The sequence below is a fragment of the Orcinus orca genome, chromosome 14, assembly GCF_937001465.1.
Source record: "Orcinus orca chromosome 14, mOrcOrc1.1, whole genome shotgun sequence".
Taxonomy (NCBI): Eukaryota; Metazoa; Chordata; class Mammalia; order Artiodactyla; family Delphinidae; genus Orcinus; species Orcinus orca.
This window is the reverse complement of record NC_064572.1, coordinates 49,781,620-49,803,655: the sequence shown is the minus strand read 5'-3', so window position 1 is coordinate 49,803,655 and position 22,036 is coordinate 49,781,620. Positions and strand designations below refer to the sequence as shown.

Genomic DNA, 22,036 nt, shown 5'->3' with positions numbered 1-22,036 from the left:
GCCAGAGTAAAGGGTGTTCTTATAAGAAAACAGATGCCTACATCTTATAGCACCTGAGATTTATTTTGGAATACCATAATGTCTGTCATCTCCTACATTTCTAGATACATAACATTTTACTTTGGTAGTATTTCTTCTTACCAAATACATAGGCTTCAAGGCAATAACAGAACATATGATATCATTTTTTAGCTTACTTGTAACAGTCTGCTGTTTTCCTGGAACACTCATATAAAACTATGATCAAAAAGCAAATGTAAAACTTAACATGATAAGCAAGCCATTGATTTAAGTTGGATATCTAACTTTCATGCCCATATATGCCCATTGAAAAATAGATTGAAATTACTTACTTTTTAAATAAATGTAGACAAATAATACTACTTCATAGTTAAGAAAATTAAGGTACATCTATAATATGAGTTAGTAATGGTGAGATTAATAATCTTTTAAATTAAAAATGAGGAAAAAACAGCATTGCATTGAGTTTCAAGTAAAAGAATGGAATCTTCTTTAATGTTCAAATTTGCCTCCACTTGAAGCTTATGGTCAACAAAAGAGTTGTCCATTTAAAACCAGAAAAGCAACATTACAGTGAAGTAAACTGACTGTGAGTTTGTGTTTCAATTCCCTCAACAATATTGTGCAAATTCTCCTGGTTTTGTTCAGATGTCATTTCCATATTTGTTGTCTCTGAAAGGCAACTCATTTGAAGTTTTAAGAGGTGTGCTGGTGGATTATTGTTTTCTATTTGACTGTACATGTTAGCTACTGACTTTTCAAGTTCTGCTAAGTTTTTTATATGCTTGAGGATGCCTTTTGGTTCCCTTTGAGGATTTGCATTACACACTGTTTTTGATGTTGACAGCTGTATTGCAGTGAACTTCATTTCCTTGGCTGGTGTCACATTGACAGTGTGTTTAATAGCTGGTGTAAACACACACTTCGTGGATGGAGCTGAAGTTGAAGGAGGCAGTGAAGAAGGAAGAGGAGGAGATGGTGGAGGAAGAGAGGAAAGTGAAGGTGGAGGAGAAGTAGAGGGAGGAGGAGGGGGAACAGATAGTGGAAGAAGTGGAGGAGGAGGACAAAGAGGAGGATTAGAAGGAGGGGAAGGAGGAAGACTGGAAAGAGCAAAAGGAGTAAGGATAAGAGGCACAGGAGGAGGAGGAGAGGTTTTTAGTGGATGGGGAAGGTTTTCGAAAATGTCCCTTTTGGCTTCAAAAGTCATCATACAAGTGGGTGTCTCTCTGCTAAGGAGTGCAGAATTTAAAATGCAAGGCATTGACGGAGAAAGTTCCAAGGAACAGTCAGCAGGAGAAACAACATTAGGTTCTGATTTGAGTTCCACAGGTCTTGAAACATTTGGCAAAGTGGAGAATGAGGGGTGAGACCAAGGAGAGGAAAGTGAAGAGTCTGAAGACAGAGATTGCAACTGTTCTGTTCCTTGTATAATCAGTGATTCACTTTGCCTTATTTCCTCTTTTTCTGTTACATTTGTGTCTTCAGCTGTAAGCAAGGGACTATTGTTACCTCTTTTGTTTGGATTGGTTCCAGTACTTTCATTTTCAGCTTCTTGCCTGTTGCTTTGCCTTTGCTTTAGAGCTATGGTTTCTGACCTATTGGGAAGTTCCCACATTGGTCTCCTAGGTAAGCAGACTGGCCGATTCCACGTCCTCTGAATCTTTTCTCTTGGTCCCCTCAGAAACTCATTCTTGGCTTGCGTTTTGGATAAAAATGACTCTACAAAATCTGTTCTTAGTAAAAAGTCTGAATTTGTTGGTCTTTGATCTGTATATTCCTTGTAAATGGTACTGTGGGTATATAAGTCATCATCATCAGACATCAGTGTGAATTCTCTTGCAGACTTGGGCCAGCTGTTCTTAACAGATCCATCTACATGAGTCTGCTTGTGAGCCTCAACAGTACTGGAAGAAAAGTGCTGATGTTTCCTGTCTTCTGAGACTGATTTATTTTCCCTGCTTTGTTGGAAATGGTAGAGAAGGAAAAGACTTGAAAGAAAAGAAGATAATGAAATGTAAGGAAACAGGTTGTGACATAGCTTTTATGAGAAAGATGTTTTTATGGTTCTCATTACTACTTCAAAATATAAAAGGCCAAATAACACTAATCTACTAAAGCAAGCCATTACTTTGATGTTTCTGTTCTCAAAAAAGCAGGGCAGGAAAAGCTAGAGAGCTGTGAGCAGCATGAGAAATTTTCATTTTTTAAAAAATGTGTCAATCTGCACACTGATTTTTTTTTCTTTTTTTAGTTTCCATGTGAAGCTTCCATGACCACACATTATAGTTCTCTCATGTATAAATCACAGTTCTCCAAATTGCAGACCAGCATGTTGGCTAGTGGTTTCATACCCTTTGCCTTGTTTAAGGATGCTCAGAACTGACTGTTTTGAGGAAAGGATCCTTAGCTGTATCTGATTCAGTACCTGTCCATTATCTCTCATTTTGGTAATTCTGTCCTGGAGCTAAAAGTACTCTCCTATTTGACATAAAGCTTGCAAGAGGATACAGAAAGAGCCCCTCAATTTTATGCTTAATAGTTTAAAAACACTATAAATATTACAAATAAGAAGAGGGGCTTCTGGTGTTTCTTTTGAACATGATATGGATCAAATTTCAATCAAGACTCACTTTAATGAAAAGATAAACTAATACAACATAGTTTTGATATCACTGAAAGATTTGCTCAGGCATGGTCATTGAGTCATAGTGGCTATGCGTCATAGATAAAATTGGATAAGTCAAAGGACACAAATAAGTGTCTCTAATGAAAGCATTGGGACCCTTTCCCCAGAAAGACTGGGGACTTGTGGTTTTAAATAGTTTGTCATTAGACTTTGCTCTCAAGCTCAGAGTAACAGATATATTTTCGTTATTTAATATTTACCAACATGGTATAAATGAAATAAAAGGGAAATTTTTTGAAAAAAAATTAAAAGCCACATTGACACAAAGCCACATCCTAATAAAAATTAGGATGAGAAGGGAGACAATAAAGTGATATATAAAGCCAAAGTTATTATTGTGGCATTTGGCAAAAATACAAACTGGAAGAGAGAATTCTTAGAGGTGGTCAGGACCTCCTGAATAATTCAAAAAGTGGAGACAACTTGGATTAAACAAACAGCAATCACTTTTAAAACATTAAAAAGTAGTTTTTAAAAATCAGGGTTGACATTATATAGCAGTTGTTTCTGTGTAGATCTGTTCTTGGTTTTCTTTTTCTTGGAAAGAACTGTCTGTACAATACCACATCATTTTTGATGGAAAGATATCCATAAATATTTTTAACAAATTAAAAAATAAGGAGAGTTTTGAAACTCCTTTTGCTAGGCACAGGTACTATCTGTGGGAACACTTGTTTAAACTCATGCAATTTCAAGATATCAAGAGGGAATGAGGTATAGAAGATATAACTTTCTTTTTAAAAGTAAATGTACAGTTAAAGATGAAGATTACTGTATATAGTCTAAAACAGCAGTTAATCTATTCTATTGCATCTTTTTTTTTTCTAATACCCTTGTATTAGAATATTATTTACTTACTTATGCCTATGTATCCACAGGTGAGAAAGAGAAAACATGTGATAGAAAAAAAAAAGTTTTGACTATAGTTAAATTGAGATGATTATGAAAATATTAACAGGAACTTGCTTTAAACACTTAATATTCATATCCAAAAAAGAAAATGCACGTATCTTATATTTTCTTTGTATTTATTCATATGAATAATTTTAATAATGCTTTAGATAAACTCATACGGCATTTATTTGGTTATCTTATCACAAAAAATTACACCTAGCTATCTATCTCCTATACACAGGTAAAATTCACCTCTATCAAACGTGGATGACTTCAACTCTAAAACAGAAATTTTAAATGAGATTCTAAGAATTGCTTCTATGTCCTAAGTGAAAAGTTACTCCACACTGATTTATAAAGAAGACCTAAGTATTGTTTGAAGGAATATAGAAGTACTATGATGACTCTTACAGAGTAATTGTTGAATCTACATGAAGTTGTTAATTATTTTGTGAAGGCTTTTTGTTTTTCAAAATGACCTTTGATTTTTTAAAGAAAATATTTGATAATAATTCATTTGGAGATAGCTTATTTTCTAGTAATTTAGGCTTAGAATCCTTGAAAAGGTTTTTGAATAGATAATTTAAACATCTGTCAGATAATAAATGTGTAGAACTTGACACTTCAATAAATACATATTAGAATTAGAATTGCAAAATCCTCTACTATCTACCACAATTTTCCAAATAAAAATAATCCCTAAGTGTTGCTATTTGGAAAATTATCATCATCAAATATATGATTCCAGGTGATGTCATAGTATACATATATTAATATATATCCCTCACTAATTTCAAATAAAACACATTCCACTTTCCACATAAATCTTTTTTTAGTTCACACATGTTTTGCTAATTGTGGTCAAGACAATCAAAGAGAATCAAATCTTATTGGCTCAATTCCTACATTCACCAATAATTCAAAAAGAGACCATCATTTTCAACTTATAAAAAAATATTTAAAGCATGAATCCTATATTATATTATTACTCTAGAAGTAGCATGCCAGGCATTAAGTTCTTTTAAATTCAATTTTAGCATTAAAATATATATTAAAATCAGTTTTAACATTTTAAAAACTATTTTCAATATAACCTTGTATAATAGTATTAATACAGCTATAATATGATATATGTTTAAAAACAGTTTTCCCATTAAAAGGTAAATTTCATAATTTTTGAGGCTCGCTTTATTCCTACTAGTAAATACTACAAATATAACACAGTAGAATGTGTCTTAGTCCCTCATTCCACCAAATTCCAGTTAATAAAATTTTCCTGGATTTAATTTAATCATATTCAAAATTGTATAATATCCTTGGTTGTTCTGCATTTCATGTTGATACAGTTACTCTTGAATTTTTAAAAAATATAGATAAGTTAAACATCTCTAAAAGAAATAAGGGTTTGAGGGTAGCATCGTTATAGAAACTATGAAGTCTTTTAGCAATAATTTAAAAGACTTTTTCAAAAATGATGGTTTAATATTGCTTAGAGAGTCCAAATAGTGCAAGAGAAATATTAAGTTATATATGAGAGTATATACAAGAGTTATAAATATTAAGTTATATATAACAAGACAGCAGTCTCATTAGAGAGGAATATGATGAAAAGAATATTCATAAGTGGTTAGATATTTAATATTAATTCTTTATTTTCATTCAGATTTTAATTATTCTATTGTATAACATCTTAAAGTAGTATCTTAGAAAAGTCTATTATTTTAGACCACAGAATTGTTTTTTTCTTACCAAACAGGAGTTGGCTTCTGATACCAAATCAGGAATTACTATTTTACGATTGTGCTTTATTTTCCTCATTTTTTATGAGAAAATATATCTTCAGAATTAATTTTTAATTTGGGGGAAAATGCCTGATTCTGAAGGCTTAGAAATTAAATATGATACTCAAGCTATTCATCTGCAAATGTCTCCTCAAATTGAATACTTCTTTCCTGTTACTCAGTTTTTTTTAATGATCTTTTGTTTCTTGGTTATTACTTTTCAATTTAACTTTTCTTAGGTTTTCATCTTAACAATTTTCTGTTTGAAATAATGTAATAAAGCAGGCTGTAAACGGTACTTCCACATCAAGTTGAAATTAAATACTCACCACACAGCATCCATCAAAACCCACTTCTAAAAGCCCCTGAAAGGTCTACTTACGTCGTGCTCTCCCCCACTTCTTCATAGAGATGCGCCCCTGGAGGCGGCGGGGGCGGCGGGGGCGCGGCCACTGGTGCAGGGGCAGGCGCTGCAGGTTTCGCTGCAGTTAGGGTGGATTGCATTCGGGCTGTCTTGGTGCACTCAGCTTGGCGCCTTCGGTAAAGTAAGGATGTTTTGTAAAACTCATTTTAGAAATCATATACTTATCAATAGGCTACCTTTCAATAATAAAGTCCAGTTATCAGAGGAACTCAAACATTTTTACACAAATATTTGAACTTATTAACTGATAAAATTACAAAAGCATCCCCACAGAGTATCTTTTATGTATAAACCCTTCTCCTTAGTTCTTTAAAATATTTACACCTTGAAAAACAGGTAGAATTCAGTAGAAAAATTTGCAAATTAAGTTAAATGATAACATTAAAGGGAGAAGGCAAAATATTTATAAAAAATGTGATTGATAATTGGTAGTTGTTTAATGATCTCTTTCATAACGTGAGGCATATAGAAGATACATAATTTTCCTTCTATCTATTTAAAGAAAAGTTATTTAAAAATGATTTAAAACATTTTTGACATTAGTTTACAGGGGCTGTGTAGATGTACACATTTAGGAGGGAGATTTGGTTAGCTTTTCTTTCCTTTGAATTCCTAGGAATGCCTGTGATTCTTGCATTGGAGGTAAGCTGCTCTTTTTTGACTTTCTTGGGTCCTGATTGTTAACTCTTGCCTCAAAATCAAGATCCCAAAGGGTGGATGGAGGCTATAAGGGCAAACTGTCTTTTTCACATTTCTTCCACTTGTATCCAATTGTCTAAAACTAGCTCAATTCTATATATACAAAACCACAAAGGAATTTGAACTAAAAAGTAGCTCAAATACAAACACAAAATAGACAAATAATACATGGTTCAGGGCAGGCTGCCTACCTTATCAGCGTTATCTCTTTTTTTTTCTTTTTATATCACATAAAATCATATGCAAAATATTGGTAATTATACTTACACTTTAAACCTGTTTGGGAAGCAATGAATAAAAAAAAAGAGAAAGCTACATGAGAAATACTGCATTCATAATATTTTAACATTTGATTTAATCTAAATTATGAATAATTTACTGGTTAAACTCATAATGACACAGACTTAATGACATAGTAGGGGAACTATGTATTTCAATTCAAAAAGTGAAAATGGTGACCACTGTCAGTCCTACAAGATGTTAAAACATTCATTGCAGGAAAACAAAGAAATTAACAATGGAATAAAAAAACTGGATTAAAACATGCATATGTGAATTTCAACACTGATAGAGAAATGGAATATTAAAGATGATATGATCTTTATAATTAGTTTTTTGGTTTACTACACTTGAACAATATTAAAAGAATGGAGTCAAGCAGCAATCCCTGATTATACTCTTGGCCTCACTTTGAAGCTGAAGCTAGAATTGGAAGGTGCCACTCCTGGGTAATGAATTTATGACACTTTTTTTCACATGTGCCTCCTAGTTTTCCATGCATAGCAAATTTCAAAGACACATCTTAGTATTAAAGAATAACCATTCATTCTAATCTATTTATAAGCAGAATACAAATGTACAAAAGTTAGGTTTTAAAATATTAGAATTTTACTTTGAAACATGTTTACTTCTGTTACTCTATAAAAAAGAGTTACCAAAATTCATTCATAGAGTGTTAGGCTGATTACTGAACTAAAAAGATTAAATAATGCATCTTTACAATGTTTAAATATTAAGCATCTTAATTTTTTGTTAAAATTCAGACCATTTAACATAACATCCAGGGTGCTTCAGTTTTGATCACTGCATTGTCTGCCAAATATATGAAGTTTTCTCACTGATTTTAATGCTAGCAGGATATAATAAAGCTCCTTTGAGAAATATTTGAATGAAAAAGAAAAACTGTAATACAGACTAAATTTAACATGAAAATTAATATTGGCTTGATAGCTTAATCTAAAAATTTGTTATTAAGTTTGTGCATAGGCTTTAGATTTGGCATATCAACTGATTTATTAACACACGTTGAACTCCAATATATCAACCTAAATGTTATATTTGCAACTTCACATTAGTTTTGTGAAGGAAAATATTCCTATAGTATCTTCATGTAGAGGGTACTTTTTAACTTTCAGGTTGGAATTACCTTATCTTATTTAATTCAAAAGAAAATTCTCAGTGTTACACAACAAAGATAACAGTTTAAGAATATATAAGGACTTTTTCAGTCCTTTCCTTTTATTTTAAATGGTGAGTAGCTGTTCTACCATTATTTCTTACTGTTTTTTATGTCAAGTAATTTATATGACTTATGATTCCTGTCTGTCATTTACTTTCATTTTGTGGCACCTTCAGGGTTACCTCTCTTCTTAACCTATTCCACAATTTTTTCACCAATCATCATCAATAGGGATATACTTAAAGTACAGCCCTGTATCACAAAGGGTCCTCATTCCTAGTGTCAAATAAAGAATAGCTCGCTAGACTATTTTAAATATAGATGTTTAAATTAGGAAAAGTTTACTTGACTACTTTGAAGAGCCTAAACAAGAAAAATATAGATATTTTAAATGGATATATTTGCCTGTAGGAACCAGAGAAATGTAAGGCCTCTACAGCCAAAATATACTGTTAGATGTTACAGTATAGGCTCTAGCAAGGCTAGCCAGGAAAGAAGAAACCATATGGAAAATTACATATTGTGTGCTACGATTTTTAAATGATTTTTTCAAACATTGTAATCATCTGCATAGAGGTAAATTTAACAATACGGATAAAAACCTAGCATGACAATGTATTTAGGTTACAGACCTTCCTTTGGAACTGGGTTATCTCTATATGACATTTCACTGCCTTTGCCCCAGGATACCTCGTACCTTTCCTGCAAGGCTCTTAACCTGATGAAGAGCATAAACAAAGCTACAGGAGGTAACCTAATATTCCTAGCAGATAAGAATATTTAAGAGCACAGGAACACTGAGCAATGTGACAAATGTTTTGAAAGTTTGTATTCCTTTCCCTTAAAGGAAGGTCATTTGGTACAAGAAAAATACAGCACTCCCAAAATGGCTGCAGCCTTAATATTTTACAGCTACAAAGCCATTTTAGCAGAGATAGTTTTTTGATAATGCCTTCTTGAGGAACTCTCCATGTTCAGCATGTATGAATACTTACTGTCTGTAGCTGACCAAAACCACCAAGACGGCAGGAATACAGCAGAGGATGATGATGAAGGCCAGAGCCAGCAAGGCCCCTTCTGTGTAGCCTAGACTTTCTCCTCGCTTCTTAATGCTGGTTACTGCCGCTGGAGGCCGGATCTCCAGAATGCGTCCTCCTTCCCCGTAATACGGCTGAAAGTCTTTATTGATATCGAGGAGTTTGCCATCTAAAAATCTTTATTGTTAAACAGTAAAAGCAATGATGTTAACAGAGAAAGGCTTTTATTTATTTATTTATTTATTTTTTGCGGTACGCAGGCCTCTCACTGCCGCGGCCTCTCCCATCGCGGAGCACAGGCTCCGGACGCGCAGGCCCAGCGGCCATGGCTCACGGGCCCAGCCGCTCCGCGGCACGTGGGATCCTCCCGGACCGGGGCACGAACCCGCATCCCCTGCATCGGCAGGCAGACTCCCCAACTACTGTGCCAGCAGGGGAGCCCGAAAGGCTTTTTTTTAAACAAAATATTTTTTGTGATACCTTTTAATATTTTCTTTAATTATAACATAAGCTGAGTCAGAAGTCTTATTATGAATAAGAAAAGCATATATAAAAAGCAAGACCAATAAAAAAGAGTAACGCCTCTATATTCACATATCAAAGATACTAATAACAATGACCCTTACTTAATACACTTACAGACTGGGGGAAAATAATTACCAATGTCATTGAAATTTATATCACTATGTTGAGATTATTTACTTTAAGTTATTCGGGTGGGATAAAATATAATATTCTAAATTATTTAGTATAGTTTAAAAATATATTCCTGCATTATATATCCTTCGGTTCTCAAAGTAGTCCTGTAAAACAGAACCTTAATACTGACTTCCTGCAGACCACAAAGCTACACAGTTAGGGAAACAAATCTGAGATACCAACCCAAGCCTTCATAGTGTATCTTTGTGTTTCAACACACCACCTTAAATACTGACACTCTCAAATCTCAAACCAAAATACCTTTATGGGCTAGGAGTGAACAAATTAAAAAGTTTTTTCTTCCTGGAAAGAGAAAACTAAATAAATGATGCAGGTAGTAAATCAGTGTAGTCAGGATGACAGGAATTGGTGGTCAATTTAATCTAGTAGTTCTTGCAAACCCTTTCTCTAAATAATGCAATTCCAACTATGAGCATTGTGTTGGGGAGGAGAATTAAGGAATAATTGTTACTTAATTCTATTAGACTGAACAATTTTTTTTACATATTTTATGCTGTAATTAGCAGGCATTTTTTTTTCAAAATTCCCCAGAAACACTTAAATGATCCTTTACAAATCCTATAATACTGAAGCAACAATTATGTTCTTAAAACCACAAAGTCGCAATATGTCTTAGGTATTTTTTTTAATTTTTAAGACTTTTATCTATAAAGGTGAAATGTCTTGCTATAGAAAATTGAAAAACACAAAATAGTTCAAAAGGCAAAATTACTCAAATGCCCACAATACAAAGATTACTACTGCTAATATTTTGGTGTACTCAAGTCTAATCTTTTTTTTTTTTTGCTATTAATAAACATTTTTATATACTTGTAACTACACAGCATACACAAAGTGAAAATATTTTAGAAATACATGTCTTAATATAAAATACCATACTTATGCTGAAGATGTGGAAAATACAAAGAAATGTGAAAGAAAAGATTTAAATGGCCCCCAGTTTCACCATCAAATGGTAACCAAAGAATGCTATGCTTGTGCATTTTACAGGCTATTTCATCCCTTTGAATACTTTTTATTCTAATTTTCCAAGTGATCATGCTGACTTTAAATCTAGTTAAACACACTGATCATAGCTTCCATAGAGAAAAAAACAAAGAGATGCTTGATATCAGATATGAATTCCACTGGATAGTTTATTAATCTTCCAATTTAGGAAACCTAATGGCTCAAGTAACTCAATTTTAGTTTTAAAGCTACACAGTTTTTCATTTAAGTTTTCATGCTATAACTTAAGGCAGTTAGGATGCTTTCCTTGTTTTTTTACGAATATGCTTTTGGAGATGAAAATATACTTTTTATATCAATTTTTCCAGGCCATTTTCAGATACATTAAGAAGTATAATAAAGTTTTACCCATTGTTCTAAGTTCTAGATTGGAATAGAATTGTAAAACACTTTGTTTGAATTGTTTATCAGATAAAGTAAGAAATTCCAAATGAAGTACAGATAAGAGTTATGTCGCAAGAACTGTATCATTAGAAACTGGGAAGGATCAGAAGCAGAGGAAGATCATTAATTGCAGGGAAAATTTATTCCTATCATGTGTATCCACGGATCACAATTCTATTGGATTCCTACTGGATTCTATTTGATATCCAAACCACCTAAAGGAAGATTTATTAGTCTTTTTACGCTACAATAACTCCATTATTTAGATCTTCATTTTGTTTTATTTCTCAATTTCGGTAACCGTAAGTAATTGTTTACTAGAAGAGTTGATAGCTTTTGAATCCATAACTGATCTAGAATATCTTTCTTTTTTGCTGTATATATGCAAAACAACTTGCCTAGGCCAAGATTCTTAAGTCATAACATTTTCCTTAAAATATTGTGGATTTGATCCCATTGATTTTTGGCATTTCATCATGCAGGTGGGATGTATAAGGCTTATCTAATTTTTATTCCTTTACGATTAAGTCTTTTTTTTTTTTGTTTCAATAGTTTTAAAACATACTCAGGTACTTTTCGAGGACATATGACAACATTTTCATTCATTTCACCTGTAATGTAATGAAATATTTTAATTACATTTTTACCTCAGAGATACATGCAATTATCAGGTTGTATCTTGATTGTCCTCTAAATATATTCTGACTTCTGTTATGATTATTTTTTTCTTTTCTATAATATGCTGTGAACTTCTTATGTGTATACTTCATTTTGCCAGTTTATTTTTCAGATGCTTTTTCATTCTAGGCAAGGTTGAATCCAGATAGTCAATGGATTTTAGGAGAATTTCTTCCTAAGATCGAAAAATTAGCCCCAAGAAACTTCAGGCTTTTGTTTTATACTTTTTCTGATTTCAGGACTAAGAGCTCTACTGTCTCCTAACATCCATGTAAATCCTTGAGATGAAATCTAATTGACCTTCTCGTGAATGTGCACTAACCCACACCTACTCCATGTGAGCAGAGGAAAGGCATACTCCAAATGGCCTGAGGGGAAAGCACTTCATCAAAGCCCACCACCAGGGACTTCCCTAGTGGTCCAGTGGTAAGACACCGCACTTCCACTGCAGGGGGCATGCGTTCGATCCCTGGTCAGGGAACGAAGATCCTACATGCCACATGGCTAAAATCAAAACAAAACAAAACAAAAAGCCCACCACCATTTGGAGAAGGTCAATCCTCACTATTCTTTTGTGGAGCATTTTTTACCAGAAGCAGGTAAGGATTCAGGGCATGCAAAACACATACACCATTTGTCTTATACGGTCTTATTTTCTACAGAAAATATTAAACTGTTTTCTAGTGGTTTCTGTAAGAGAATTATTTCCAGAGATATAGTCTACCTCTGAGTCATCAGGGTGTTATTTCTTTTATTTTGTTTTTCAGTATTTATTACTGATTCCATTTTTCACCTTATTTAGAAAGGAGATAAAGCTGTCAGATTCAATATCAATAAAGAAATGTGATTTTCTCTTTATTCTCATCCATAGTCTACTTAGCTGCTGGTTAAAATGCTTTTCAAGTCTAAGGGTGAGGTGAACAGACCCCTTCCTAGTATTTAGCCAACATTAATTAATTACTGCTCTGTTTTCCTGACATGAGGTAAATTCCTAAGCCAATTCCATGTCTTCTGATTCACCCAACTGATGGAGCACATGCAAACAGGTATCCCTGGCTCCATTCACTTGAACACAACTTTCAAAGTACAATGTATAACTACAGACCACTCTGCATTTTACCTTGAGGATTTCAGTGTTTCAATGTACATATGGATGTAGAAATAAAGGGGAGGGTGAGCAGGAGAATGTATTCTGTACTTCACAAAAGCACACACCTGAACAGTGGAGGGGCAACTGCCTATTTCCTTTGTCAGTAAATAATGTGCGTCTCTGAAACAGGTTTACAGAATTGGCAATGGTTAACATATCTGCCCACATTCATTCCACTTGGATAAGGTTGTTCTTAATAAAACAAATCAAGGGTGGACCACTATTTCCTCTATACAGTTCCACAATTATTTTAACTAAATTCTAACATTTAGTTTTCCAATTATTTGGATTTTCAGTATATTGAATTTTTTTTCTGGACTTAGTAAGTTGAAAGAAGTTTTATCAGAAGTTGGTAGTTAGATTTATTTTAAAGTATTTTTTAACATTGTACTTTTTTTTTTTTTTTTTTGCGGTACGCAGGCCTCTCACCGCTGCGGCCTCTCCCGTTGCGGAGCACAGGCTCCGGACATGCAGGCCCAACAGCCATAGCTCATGGGCCCAGCCGCTCCACGGCACACGGGATCCTCCCAGACCAGGGCATTGGCAGGCGGACTCCCAACCACTGCGCCACCAGGGAAGCCCTTTAACACTGTACTTTTAAATGCAGTTTGTAGAATATATCAGCTTTCTCTCCTTCTTCTTTATCTCTCATTTACTATCTGGACAGACTAATTTTAAGCAGACTGGACTATTAAGTGTACAAGCTAAAATTGTATTTGCTCATTTTTAAATTTAATTAAGTTTTGCTTTAAAATAGTATGGTCTGTTTCTGCTCAGAAGGCAGAAAGCCTTAAGAGAATGTGGCACCCACCCTAATGAAGGGAAAGTCAAATAGCATTAAAATCATAAATTTTTTTGCAAGCATAAAACCAAATTCCAAAGAGTGACAGTTTCCTCCAACAGTGGGATGAGACCATGTATTGTCTCACCCTTCTCAGAACAAGCCACAAGTAGGTACCATAAATTCAAATAAAACAAACCAGCTAAATTTTTAATAAATGCTTAAAAGCTACGTGTATATCAGCATGTAAGGTTAGATAGAATAAGTGACCCACAAACACAAGTGGGGGTTTGCACTCACTCGCAAACTCTTTTCCATGGCCCACCATAAGATAGATTGGGTACAGGGCAGGAGACCAGAGAAATCCTCTTCATAGTGCAGGGATATAGGCAGCTAAGGCTGGGGTGCTGTGCAATTTTCTGGACCTGTATCTCACATAAAGCAAGAGCCATATATAGAGAGAGGGAGGAAGTACTCCCATCCCTAAGGCTCAAGTAAAGGTCCACTGCTTCTGGAGAAGAGCTATGAGCAAAATCCACCCCATCTGGGGGAGGAGAAGGAGCTCTCTTGGGCCTAAGACCCTGCAAAGTAGAGGTCTACTACTGGTTGGGGAGGGGCAGGGAACTCTCTTACACCCAAGAACCTCCACAAATATGAAGCAGAGTATGGATGCCATGGGAAGGCATGGAAGAAAAGCTGAGAAAGCCCCACCCCAAATCCTAGGCACACCGGCTAGACAAGGAAAACAGAATCCCCCAACCTCTCATTGTCTCATTCTCACCCTTAGAGTAGAACCAAGCAATAAGCAAGAGCCATTTACTACATCGGGAGAGTTAAGAGAATGGAGAGAAACCCTTTCTGTGTCACAGGCATTCAGGAACTGCTGAAAGATAAAGAAAGCAATAGACCAGACACAGAGGTAACCCAGATATTGGAACCGTCACATAGGGACTTTGATACAACTCTGATTAATATTTTACAGGATCTAGTAGTAAGGCAGAAAACATGCCTAAAATGATGGAGAAACTCAGTAAAGTGGTAGAAACTGTAAGAACCAAATGGAAATGCAAGAATTTTTTAAAAAGATATGAAGATGAAGAATTCCTTCAATGAGCTTATCAATAGGCTAACATAGACGAATCAGTGAACTTGAAAACAGGGCAGCAGAATTTATTCAAACTAAAACACAAAGAGGGAGGGACCTTCAACATGGCAGGGGAGTAAGATGTAGAGCTCACCTTCCTCCCCACAAATACATCAAAAATACATCTACATGTGGAACAACTCCTACAGAACACCTACTGAATGTTGGCAGAAGACCTCAGACTTCCCAAAAGGCAAGAAAATCCCCAGGTACCTGGGTAGGGCAAAAGAAAAAACAGAGACAAAAGAATAGGTACGGGCGGGACCTGCACCTCTGGGAGGGAGCTGTGAAGGAGGAAAAGTTTCCACAAACTAGGAAGGCCCTTTACTGGTGGAGATGGGGGATGGCCGGGGGGCGAAGCTTTGGAGCCACAGAGGAGAGCGCAGCAACAATGGTGCAGAGGGCAAAGCGGAGAGATTCCTTCACAGAGGATCGGTGCCGACCAGCACTCACCAGCCTGAGAGGCTTGTCTGCTCACCTGCCAGGATGGGCAGGGGCTGGGAACTGAGGCTCGGCTTCAGAGGTTAGACCCCAGGGAGAGGACTGGGGTTGGCTGTGTGAACACAGCCTGAAGGGGCTACTGCGCCACAGATAGCTGGGAGGGAGTCCGGGAAAAAGTCTGAAACTCCCTAAGAGGCAAGGAACCATTGTTTCAGGGTGCGCGAGGAGGGGGGATTCAGAGCACCGCCTAAATGAGCTGCAGAGATGGGGGCAAGCTGCGGCTATCAGTGCGGACCCCAGAGATGGGCATGAGACGCTAAGGCTGCTGCTGCCGCCAGCAAGAAGCCTGTGTGCAAGCACAGGTCACTATCCACACCTCCCCTCCCGGGAGCCTGTGTAGCCCGCCACTGCCAGGGTCCTGTGATCCAGGGACATCTTCCCTGGGAGAACACAGAGAGCGCCTCAGGCTGGTGCAATGTCACGCTGGCATCTGCCACCACAGGCTCGCACCACATTCCGTACCCCTCCCTCCCCCCATCCAGAGTGAGCCAGAGCCCCCGAATCAGCTGCTGCTTTAACCCCATCCTGTCTGGGTGGGGAACAGATGCCCTCAGGCGACCTACACGCAGAGGCGGGGCCAAATCCAAAGCTGAGCCCCTGGGAGCTGTGAGAATAAAGAAGAGAAAGGGAAATCTCTCCCAGCAGCCTCAGGAGCAGTGGATTAAATCTCCAGAGTCAGCTTGATGTGCCCTGCATCTGTGGAATACCTGAATAGACAACGAATCATCCCAAAATTGAGGCAGTGGACTTTGGGAGCAAATGTAGACTTGGGGTTTCCTTTCTGCATCTAATTTGTTTCTGTTTTTATGTTTATCTTAGTTTAGTACTTAAAGCTTATTATAATTGGTAGATTTGTTTATTGATTTGGTTGCTCTCTTCCTCCTTTTTGTTATATAAATATATTTTATTTTCCTTTTTCTCTTTTTGTGAGTGTGTATGTATATGCTTCTTTCTGTCATTAGGTCTGTATAGCTTTGCTTTTACCATTTGTCCCAGGGTTCGGTCTGTCCGTTTTTTTTTTTAGTATAGTTTTTAGTGCTTGTTATCATTGGTGAATTTGTTTTTTGGTTTGGTTGCTCTCTTCTTTCTTTCTTTTTTTTATTACTTACTTTTTTATTTCTTAATAATATTTTTTATTTTAATAACTATTTTATTTTATTTATTTTATTTTATTTCCTTCTTTTTCTTTACTCCCTTTTCATCTAAGTCATGTGGCTGACAGGGTCTTGGTGCTCTGGCCTGGGGTCAGGCCTGAGCCTCTGAGGTAGGAGAGCCGGGTTCAGGACACTTGTCCACCAGAGACCTCCCGGCACCATGTAATATCATGTAATATCTCCCAGAGATCTCCATCTCAACACTTACACATAGCTCCACTCAATGACCAGCCAGCTACAGTGCTGGACACCCTATGCCAAACAACTAGCAAGACAGGAACAAAACCCCCACGCATTAGCAGGGAGGCTCCCTAAAATCATAATAAGTTCACAGACACCCCCAAACACACCACCAGATGCAGTCCCGCCACCAGAGAGACAATATCCAACCTCATCCACCAGAACACAGGCACCAGTCCCCTCCACCAGGAAGCCTACACAACACACCGAACCAAACTTACCCACTGCGGGCAGACAACTAAAACAATGGGAACTACGAACATGCAACTTGTGAAAAGGAGACCCCAAACACAGGAGGTTAAGCAAAATTAGAAGACAGAGAAACATGCAGCAGATGAAGGAGCAAGATAAAAATCCACCAGACCAAACAAAAGAAGAGGAAATAGGCAGTCTACCTGAAAAAGAATTCAGAGTAATGATAGTAAAGATGATACAAAATGTTGGAAATAGAATGGAGAAAATACAAGAAACGTTTAACAAGGAACTAGAAGAACTAAAGAGCAAACAAACAACGATAAACAATGCAATAAATGAAATTAAAAATTCTCTAGAAGCAATCAATAGCAGAATAACTGAGGCAGAAGAACAGATAAGTGACCCAGAAGATAAAATAGTGGAAATAACTACCACAGAGCAGAATAAACAAAAAAGAATGAAAAGAATTGAGGACAGTCCCAAAGACCTCTGGGACAACAGGAAACGCACCAACATTCGATTAATAGGGGTCCCAGAAGAAGAAGAGAAAAAAAAAGGGACTGAGAAAATATTTGAAGAGATTATAGTTGAAAACTTCCCTAATATGGAAAGGAAATAGTCAAGCAAAGGAAGTGCATTGAGTCCCATAAAGGATAAATCCAAGGAGAAACATGACAACACACATATTAATCAAACTATCAAAAATTAAATACAAAGAAAACAGATTAAAAGCAGCAAGGGAAAAACAAAAAATAACACACAAGGGAATCCCCATAAGGTTAAGAGCTGATCTTTCAGCAGAAACTCTGCAAGCCAGAAGGGACAGGCAGGACACATTTAAAGAGATGAAAAGGAAAAACCTACAACCAAGATTACTATACTCAGCAAGGATCTCATTCAGATTTGATGGAGAAATTAAAACCTTTACAGACAAGCAAAGGTAAGAGAATTCAACACCACCAAACCAGCTTTACAACAAATGCGAAAGGAACTTCTCTAGGCAGGAAACACATGAGAAGGAAAAGACCTACAATAATAAACCCAAAACAATTAGGAAAATGGTAATAGGAACATACATATTGATAGCTACCTTAAATGTAAATGGATTAAACGCTCCAAGCAAAAGACACAGACTGGCTGAATAGATACAAAAACAAGACCCATATATATGCTGTCTACAAGAGACTCACTTCATACCTAGGGACACATACAGACTGGAAGTGAGGGGATGGAAAAAGATATTCCATGCAAATGGAAATCAAAAGAAAGCTGGAGTAGCAATTCTTATATCAGACAAAATAGACTTTAAAATAAAGACTATTAGGAGAGACAAAGAAGGACACTACATAATGATGAAGGGATCAATCCAAGAAGAAAATATAACAATTGTAAGTATTTATGCACCCAACATAGGAGCACCTCAATACATAAGGCAAATGCTAACAACCATAAAAGGGGAAATCGACAGTAACACAATCATAGTAGGGGACTTTAACACCCCACTTTCACCAATGGACAGATCATCCAAAATGAAAATAAGGAAACATAAGCTTTAAATGATACATTAAACAAGATGGACTTAATTGATATTTATAGGACACTCCATCCAAAAACAACAGAATACACTTTCTTCTCAAGTGCTCATGGAACATTCTCCAGGATAGATCATATCTTGGGTCACAAATCAAGCCTTGGTAAATTTAAGATAATTGAAATCATATCAAGTATCTTTTCTGACCACAACACTATGAGACTAGATATCAATTATAGGTAAAAATCTGTAAAAAATACAAACACATGGAGGCTAAGTAACACGACTCAATGACCAAGAGATCACTGAAGAAATCAAAGAGGAAATCAAAAAGTACCTAGAAACAAATGAAAATGAAAACATGATGACCCAAAACCTATGGGATGCAGCAAAAGCAGTTCAAAGAGGGAAGTTTACAGCAATACAATCCTACCTCAAGAAACAAGAAAAATCTCAAATAGACAACCTAAACTTACACCTAAATCAATCAGAGAAACAAGAACAAAAAAACCCCCAAAGTTAGCAGAAGGAAAGAAATCATAAAGATTAGATCAGAAATAAATGAAAAGAAATGAAGGAAATGATAGAAAAGATCAATAAAACTAAAGCTGGTTCTTTCAGAAGATAAACAAAATTGATAAAGCATTAGCCAGACTCTTCAAGAAAAAAAGGGAAAAGACTCAAATCAATAGAAGTAGCAATGAAAAGGGAGAAGTAGCAACTGACACTGCAGAAATGCAAAGGATCATGAGAGATTATTACAAGCAACAATATGCTAATAAAATGGACAACCTGGAAGAAATGGACAAATTCTTAGAAAGGCACAACCTTCCGGAGACTCAACCAGGAAGAAATAGAAAATATAAACAGAACAATCACAAGCAATGAAATTGAAACTGTGATTAAAAAGCTTCCAACAGACACAAGCCCAGGACCAGATGGCTTCACAGGTGAATTCAATCAAACATTTAGAGAAGAGCTAACACCTAACCCTCTCAAGCTCTTCAAAATAGAGCAGAGGGAAGAACACCCCCAAACTCATTCTACAAGGTCACATCACCCTGATACCAAAACCAGACAAAGATGTCACAAAGAAGAAAACTACAGGCCAATGTCACTGATGAGCATGGATGCAAAAATCCTCAACAAAATGCTAGCAAACAGAATCCAACAGCACATTAAAAGGATAATACACCATGATCAAGTGGGGTTTATTCCAGGAATGCAAGGATTCTTCAATATACACAAATCAATCAATGTGATACACCATATTAACAAACTGAAAGATAAAAATCATATGATCATCTCAATAGATGCAGAAAAAGCTTTCAACAAAATTCAACACCCATTTAAGATAAAAACTTCCAGAAAATAGGCACAGAGGGAAGCTATCTCAACATAATAAAGGCCATATATGACAAACCCACAGCCAACATCATTCTCAATGGTGAAAAACTGAAACCATTTCCACTAAGATAAGGAACAAGACAAGGTTGCCCACTCTCACCACTATTTTGGAAGTTTTACAAACAGTAATCAGAGAAGAGAAAGAAATAAAAGGAATCCAGATTAGAAAAGAAGTAAAATTTTCACTCTTTGCAGATGACATGATACTATACATAAAGAATCCTAAAGACTCTAACAGAAAACTACTAGAGCTAACCAATGAATTTGGTAAACTAGCAGCATGCAAAATTAATGCACAGAAATCTTTTGCATTCCTATACACTAATGATGAAAACTCTGAAAGAGAAATGAAGGAGAAACACTCCCATGTACCAATGCAACAAAAAGAATAAAATACCTAGGAATAAACCTATGTAAGGAGACAAAAGACCTGTATGCAGAAAACTACAAGACACTGATGAAAGAAATTAAATACAATACAAACAGATGGAGAGATATACCATGTTCTTGGATTGGAAGTATCATCATTGTGAAAATGACTATACTCCCCAAAGCAATCTACAGATTCAGTGCAATCCCTATCAAACTACCAATGACATTTTTTACAGAACTAGAACAAAAAATTTCACAATTTGTATGAAAACACAAAAGACTCCGAATAGCCAAAGCAATCTGGAGAAAACTGGGCTGGAGGAATCAGGCTCCCTGACTTCAGACTATACTACAAAGCTACAGTAATCAAGACAGTATGGTACTTGCACAAAATCTGAAATATAGATCAATGGAACAGGATAGAAAGCTGAGAGATCAACCCACGCACATATGGTCACCTTATCTTTGATAAAGGAGGCAAGAATATACAATGGAGAAAAGACAGCCTCTTCAATAAGTGGTGCTAGAAAAACTGGATAGCTACATGTAAAAGAATGAAATTGGAACATTCCCTAACACCATACACAAAAATAAACTCAAAATGGATTAAAGACCTAAATTTAAGGCCAGACACCATAAAACTCCTAGAGGAAAACATAGGCAGAACACTCTATGACATAAATCACAGCAAGATTCTTTTTGACCCACCTTAGAGAAATGGAAATAAAAACAAAAATAAACAAACGGGACCTAATGAAACTTAAAAGCTTTTGCACAGCAAAGGAAACCCTAAACAAGACCAAAAGACAACCCTCAGAATGAGAGAAAATATTTGCAAACAAAGCAACAGACAAAGGATTAATCTCCAAAATATACAAGCAGCTCATGCAGCTCAATATCAAAAAACAAACAACCCAATCCAAAAATGGGCAGAAGACCTAAATAGACATTTCTCCAATGGAGATATACAGATTGTCAACAAACACGTGAAAGGATGGTTAACATCACTAATCATTAGAGAAATGCAAATCAAAACTACAATGAGGTATCACCTCACACCGGTCAGAATGTCCATCACCAAAAAATCTACAAACATAAATGCTGGAGAGTGTGTGGAGAAAAGAGAAGCCTCTTGCACTGTTGGTGGGAATGTAAATTGATACAGCTACTATGGAGAACAGTATGGAGGTTCCTTAAAAAACTAAAAATAGAACTACCAAACGAGCCAGCAGTCCCACTACTGGGCATATAGCCTGAGAAAACCATAATTTAAAAAGAGTCATGTACCACAATGTTCATTGCAGCTGTATTTATAATAGCCAGGACATGGAAGCAACCTAAGTGTCAATCGACAAATGAATGGATAAAGAAGATGTGGCACATATATACATACATGTGTATATATGTATCCCATATATACAATGGAATGGATAAAGAAGATGCGGCACATATAAACATACATGTGTATATATGTATCCCATATATACAATGGAATATTACTCAGCCATAAAAGGAAATGAAATTGAGTTATCTGTAGTGAGGTGGAAGGACCTAGAGACTGTTATACAGAGTGAAGTAAGCCAGAAAGAGGAAAACAAGTATCGTATGATAATACATATATATGGAATCTAAAAAAAAATAGTTTTGAAGAACCTAGGGACAGGACAAGAATAAAGACGCAGACGTAGAGAATGGACTTGAGTACACGGGGATTGAGAAGTGCAAGCTGGGACAAAGTGAGAGAGTGGCACGGAGATATATACACTACCA

At 36.0% G+C, this 22,036-nt stretch overlaps 1 protein-coding gene across 1 annotated transcript in view; it reads right to left on the bottom strand.

Moving 5' to 3' along the window:
• PCDH15 (protocadherin related 15) overlaps positions 1 to 22,036 on the bottom strand; it is a 711,784-nt gene that overhangs the window by 14,032 nt on the left and 675,716 nt on the right. The window contains exons 28-31 of the mRNA XM_049696610.1: positions 8,960 to 9,178; positions 6,773 to 6,781; positions 5,765 to 5,917; positions 3,566 to 3,571 (exon numbers count right to left, since the gene is read on the bottom strand). Coding sequence (XP_049552567.1) covers positions 3,566 to 3,571; positions 5,765 to 5,917; positions 6,773 to 6,781; positions 8,960 to 9,178 — 387 coding nt within the window. The remainder of the gene's footprint in view (positions 1 to 3,565; positions 3,572 to 5,764; positions 5,918 to 6,772; positions 6,782 to 8,959; positions 9,179 to 22,036) is intronic.